This window comes from Natator depressus, chromosome 2, assembly GCF_965152275.1.
Source record: "Natator depressus isolate rNatDep1 chromosome 2, rNatDep2.hap1, whole genome shotgun sequence".
Lineage (NCBI taxonomy): Eukaryota > Metazoa > Chordata > Testudines > Cheloniidae > Natator > Natator depressus.
In genome coordinates this window covers 208,932,503-208,938,019 of record NC_134235.1, presented here as the reverse complement: position 1 = coordinate 208,938,019, position 5,517 = coordinate 208,932,503, and the positions used below count along the sequence as shown (strand labels likewise).

Genomic DNA, 5,517 nt, shown 5'->3' with positions numbered 1-5,517 from the left:
TAAAAATGATGGCACAATACAGTTCTTGAGCCTTATTTATTTAAAATGTAAGGTGGACTGATCGAAATATTCTGTCAAAGAGGAGTTTTGTACAGCATTCTTTATTAGGGCCAGATTCTCCATTGCCCTGTTCCTTGGGTAGCCATTTACATCAGTGCTAAAAGGGTGTAAAATGCTACCAGTTGAGAATGATGCAGCAGGTTGGGGAATCTAGCCCTTACTGTTTACCCCAGTATAGAGTAATCATTGAGTACAAGTATTGATGAAAATCATCTCAGTCTTAATATAGTCTGAAGGATAACCAACATGATTCACAGTCTATGTTGAAAAATTTGACAGCTTACTACATATTTCACAACATTTGGTGAAGAATGTGCAAGACTAAATTGTGTTTAGAAGAAAGATTATATTGATTACTATTTTAACCATAAGTTTGTAATTTGATAATCATAAATGGAGAAATATAAATAAATTGGGGTGGTTTTATTAGCTTGTAAAACCTCCCAAATATATATTTATTTTCTACAATGTACACATTGAGAATTGTTAAATATGAGCCTGGTTTGGACCACTAATAAGCACCAGCTGTTAGAAGGTCACATAAGACGTCTACAAGCCAAAGGAATCCACTGAAAGGTTATTTTTATGCTAAATATTGCTGCAAGACTTTTTATGGCACTTGCCTTCAATCAAGTAGGTAAAACATCCCACTTTATTAGATTGCATGCCATGATTGGTCAAAAATGTGTGCATTTTCATACATGTTAGAGTCCCAAAGACGATACATCTTTATAGCTGTTTATTTTGTTAAAAAAAAAGAGAGAGAGAAACGAATGAATTTGAAAGGAAGTCATTTCTATCTTTTGATTGCACACTTTAAACAAAAATAATACAGAGCTTATGATGCACAAAACAGTTTTCAAAATGCTACTTGCAAAATAAAACCCAAAACTATTAATGTTCAAAATGAAATATATATATATATATATATACGTACCAAGAATGCTAAAACATCTATTTTACATTATCTACAAAATGTATATTCTAATCCAGTCACAAATCATAAGAAAATACTTTGATACATGGAAAAAGCTATAAAACATAAGATGAACATTTTGGGGAAAAAATTACATGTAAAAAGCTCATTAAATAATTACAGTGACAAATAAATAGTTTATTCAGCTTTACTTTTCAATTGCTGCCATGCATATTTTAGTTTTTGGTGGACAGAAGAAAAAGATCAGCATGCAAGGCATTGTTTTGTTAGAATGAAACTGACAGCAGTTACTGGTTGCTGCTTTTAAGCAAATGTGTCAAAAGTTCATAAAATATTATTTGGAAGGCAAGAGACATTTGCTAATCAACTGTTCCCATGAAAACTTACAACAAAGCACCTTTCTAAAAAATAAAATTTCATTGAATGTTCATGGGAACAATTCTTTGCCTCCACACCTCAAAAAACGTAAGACTTCATTGTGTGGGGTTGGAAGGCTTGTGGTACTGCCCATCTGGAGCATTTGGAAAATCACCAAAAAGGTCCATATGCACAGAATGCCATTTTGAGTTTGGTCAAAGCAATGCACCGTCAAGTGAGAACACAGCAATGGCAGACTTGTCTTTTAAGCAGTCAGATCTGTAAAGAAGATGGTTACAGATGAGTTAAGTTTGGGGGAAGGGTTGCCTGACTTCTAACTTGAGCTGTGCTTGCTGGATTTACTGGCTCTTTTTCTCTCTTTGTGATGCTGGGTGGGCTTTGCCTGAGAGGTTCCCTCAAAATTGTGGCTGGACTCATTGTGCTGCCTGGTGTACCTCTTGCATTTGCAGGCCGTGACCATGGTTATTTTGTAGGTTCTTGTACTTCCGTCTTGACACTGGAGCTGGATCCTCTGTGTGCGAGTTTTGTCATTGACACATCTCCACTCTTGGGAGCTCCTCCTGCTCCAGTACTTGGTTCCATAACCTCCTCCAATCCAGTTGGGGAGCACTGGCAAAGGGAGGCACTCACCAGCACACACAAGCTCTTTCAAAGGATTTATGCTGGTACACTGGCCATCTGAAATGTACTTGGTGGATCTCAGTTCCCGGCAGCCAACTTGAACGCGATCTGCAAAACGCACAGAACAATGAACATTGAGATTCATAAAGAAAACATTTCCTAAGCCATTCTTCAGACTCCAGCTCATTTTCAAATGATCACAGCATGCATAGCAATTGATGACACAGGCTTAGACTATAAGATGATCTTTTAATTATATATGTATAAAATGCCTAAAACAATAGGGCCTTGATCCATGATGGGGGCCTCTAGGTGCTATCATGATATATATATATATATATATATGTATATAATGATATATATGTCATAGCACTGCAGGAGCAATATAGTCACAGTAGAGGAGGCAATTTCATTCTAAGCCCCCTATGGTCAGGTGCATGGAGGGAAAAAATGCCCTGGGGTTGAAGTGTCTCTTGCTTGTTCTTTTAGAAGGAATTTGCACTGGGATGTTTGGTAAAACTCCGTTTGACTGTTAGTGTGAAAAATAGTGTTTTTTAGGATTTTAGAAATTATTCTAATGCATTTGAATAAAGAATTGTTTTATTTTAAAATGTCATACTTGCTATGGATTTCGTCTCCAGTGAAGGCTAGTGTTCTGAAGAAAAACTGTTTTATAAATAATAAAAGTTGTAAGTGTTTGGAAATTATGTTTTGCACATGATTTTCAAATTTTTAACCCTGTACACTGGTCATTTTGCCTTAAGGATAACACATTAGTATGTACAGTATTCCTTATACTTCTTATACCTAATAGAGGGAATACTGCAAATCCTGAGGCAACTTTTGAGTTCTCTAGGTGAGTTGACATGGTATAAAGGTGCACAGCTGCAAATATAGGCATGTTTGTACCTGCTATTATGTGCAGCTCTGCTCATTGCAATAAACACAACTGTTTAGTTCAGTAATTACACTTAGACATGAAGGGTAATATAATATGCAATCCTTCACTGGCTGTTCTCTTCCTCTTTCTCGAGGAAATGTACAGTGGAGATTGTACACATATTATACAAGAGGGCTCACCATTGATGCTTTTAAAAATAGAAGTAATAATCCCTAGAATGGTACCTTAGAGTACAAATACAAGGGTTTGAAGGTACCTCACCGCATCAGTTACAAGATGCTTCTGTTTTGGTTTGGTTTTTTAATCAAACTCTAATCAGAGACATCGAGTTAAGCCAACCATTTCTTCTTGTCCCACCGCTTGCAAGGTGCACAGTCCAGGGGGGATTAGGAATTCGAAGACTGTTCTGGATAGATGATTTACAAAAGGACTGGTTTCTGGACTGCTTGACTGGCTTGAATGACTCACGCTCTCCTTCTTCCCTGCAGCTGCGCTCAGGAATGTACCTGGAAGCAGCTGATCACAGCTTTGATTTGTCTTGCCTTCTGTTTTTATGTATGTACAGGTTCAGCTTTCCCGTAGTGACAGGTCATTGACAATGAATACCTACTGGGCTGCTCCAGTAATCTCATAATGACGAGACATTTCCTGTGCAGTTAAACCACCCGTATTCATAACAGCTGACACGTCTTGGCTTTGCTGAAGGATGTTGCCATCAGTTTTTGCCTTTGCTTTCCAGCGATGCCGCTGTTCTTAATGAATGTGGGTCGGTTTTTCATTTCAGCTTGATGAAGAGGGGATGGGAGGGAACGGATCAAGCCAGAAAAAGGTTTCTACGTCCGCAGAGTATCGGGAGGAGAAAATCCCATAACATTAATATATATATAATTAAAAAAGTAATTTGGAGCAGAGATCACAGGTAGGTTGTGAACCTGTTTGTTTACTTTTGCTAGCGGCGTTAAGCAGGTAAGTGCTAAACCAGGAAGTGAAAAACAAAAAGCTGGAACAAAATCAAAAGCTTTTTGCCTGGAAGAGTTACATTTCCGAAGTAGCCCAGACAGGATGCTGTACCTACACACTAGGGCACTGAAAGCCAGGGTGAGTGAGCTAAGAAAGCGAGCACATTTCAAATGTCATTTCCCCCCTTTTCTTTGCCTTCCTCCTCTTTTCTACTGCAGCAGCATCATAAACTGAGCTCCCCGTTTAAATGACTGCATCTGAGCTACAGTTAGTCACGTGACGCCCCAAACACGTTGAGGGTGAAGTTGGTCGGTGTGTGCCCAGAGGGAGTAAAGAACGAACAGAACATAGTTTCCTTCCCTGGATTTCGTTGTAGATTCTATTTTCCTTGACCTACTACCGGGGTGATGGAACGTGCAGGGATGAAACGTGTCCCGGCAAAGCCAGAATGCCAGGCTGCGTGTGTGGCTCTGGGGAGCAACAAATCCAGCCGGTTTTTGTTAAATTACCCCTCTCAGGGATCACTGCCTTGGAAGGGAAGTGAGCCCGATGAAGTGAGCTGTAGCTCAGGAAAGCTTATGCTCTAATCAATTTGTTAGTCTCTAAGGTGCCACAAGTCCTCCTGTTCTTCTTGTTACGGGCACAGACTCACAGGGCTGCTACTCTGAAACCTGCCTACGGAAAAGGTGCTCATCGACCAATGCCTGGTTCTTACCGCAAACTGGACATGGGTTCGAACAGAAACGTAGGCTTACATTGGTTAGGCATAAAGCCACCCTACCAGAGGCGCAGCAAGGGATGGGAAACGCAGAAAGTGAAACACTTACTGTTACGATCTAATCCGGGGTTGCCGTAATGCCTGCCTCCGTTCCTGGCTTGATTCAGCGTGCTGTTGCTGCTCGGGCTCGCTGGGACGGGTTTGACCACATGTGTATAAAGGATCTCTGTGGCATCATTCTTGAAAGCCAAACAGCTTTTCATGAAGACGCAGGCGAGGAGGAAACCGGAGAAGTGAATGGCAGGGAGGATCATGGTTGGTTCGGTTTCTGCCTGACCGAGCTGGGTGAATTCCTTTCCTTCAGCTTCTTCCCTGTAACTCTGAAATGCCTCTTGAAGGTTTCCCTTATATATCCACAGAGGCTTGGCACTCATGCAGGTGTAAAGTTGTGGATTGATTCGGAATGAAAACACGGAGAAGGGGTGGGATTCCCTACATGAGCCAGCAGCGACATTTTACCAATCGAAAAGAAGACTGCAGTAAAGGAGGAGCCTGCTTACACTAATTGCAGGATTCCTCGCTGGGGCTTTGAGGGTGTCAGGAAACTGTGAACTGTATGGCAGGAGGCAGACCGAGGTAGAGCCTGCAGGCTCTGTTCTGCCATTCCAAGCTCCCCGCATGTCTGGGATTTTTGTGTGGTGCGGCTGAAACAAAGTGTAGCTGGCTGTCTGTCTTCTTCCTCTTGTACAAAGTTGCTATTCCCTCTCCTACGATGTGCCTTTGGGAGAACTGGCCAGCTATGTAAGGAATGAAAATATGACAGAAAATATACAAGCTGCACATATTTTAGCTATTAAGAATAAGACTTTTCAAAAAATACACTGTGGAAAATGTAAAGTTCTCTCCAGATAGATTTAAATAATGCAGCTTTGATCAACATGG

General features: G+C 40.6%; 1 protein-coding gene across 1 annotated transcript; it reads right to left on the bottom strand.

The window, feature by feature from the left end:
• Positions 1-850: 850 nt before the first annotated feature.
• SOSTDC1 (sclerostin domain containing 1) lies at positions 851-5,108 on the bottom strand. The gene is made up of 2 exons (XM_074943352.1): positions 4,685-5,108; positions 851-2,104 (listed from the first exon to the last, which is right to left on the bottom strand). Exons 1-2 carry the CDS (start codon positions 5,007-5,009, stop codon positions 1,689-1,691), a joined length of 741 nt encoding a protein of 246 aa, XP_074799453.1. The 5' UTR covers positions 5,010-5,108; the 3' UTR covers positions 851-1,688.
• Positions 5,109-5,517: the final 409 nt, after the last annotated feature.

Excerpts from the sequence above, each read along its gene's own strand:
- SOSTDC1 (XM_074943352.1), bottom strand. The coding sequence starts at position 5,009 with ATGAGTGCCAAGCCTCTGTGGATATATAAGGGAAACCTTCAAGAGGCA. Across the intron at positions 2,105-4,684 it reads CCCCGGATTAGATCGTAACA|ATCGCGTTCAAGTTGGCTGC; the intron begins GTAAGTGTTTCA and ends TGCGTTTTGCAG.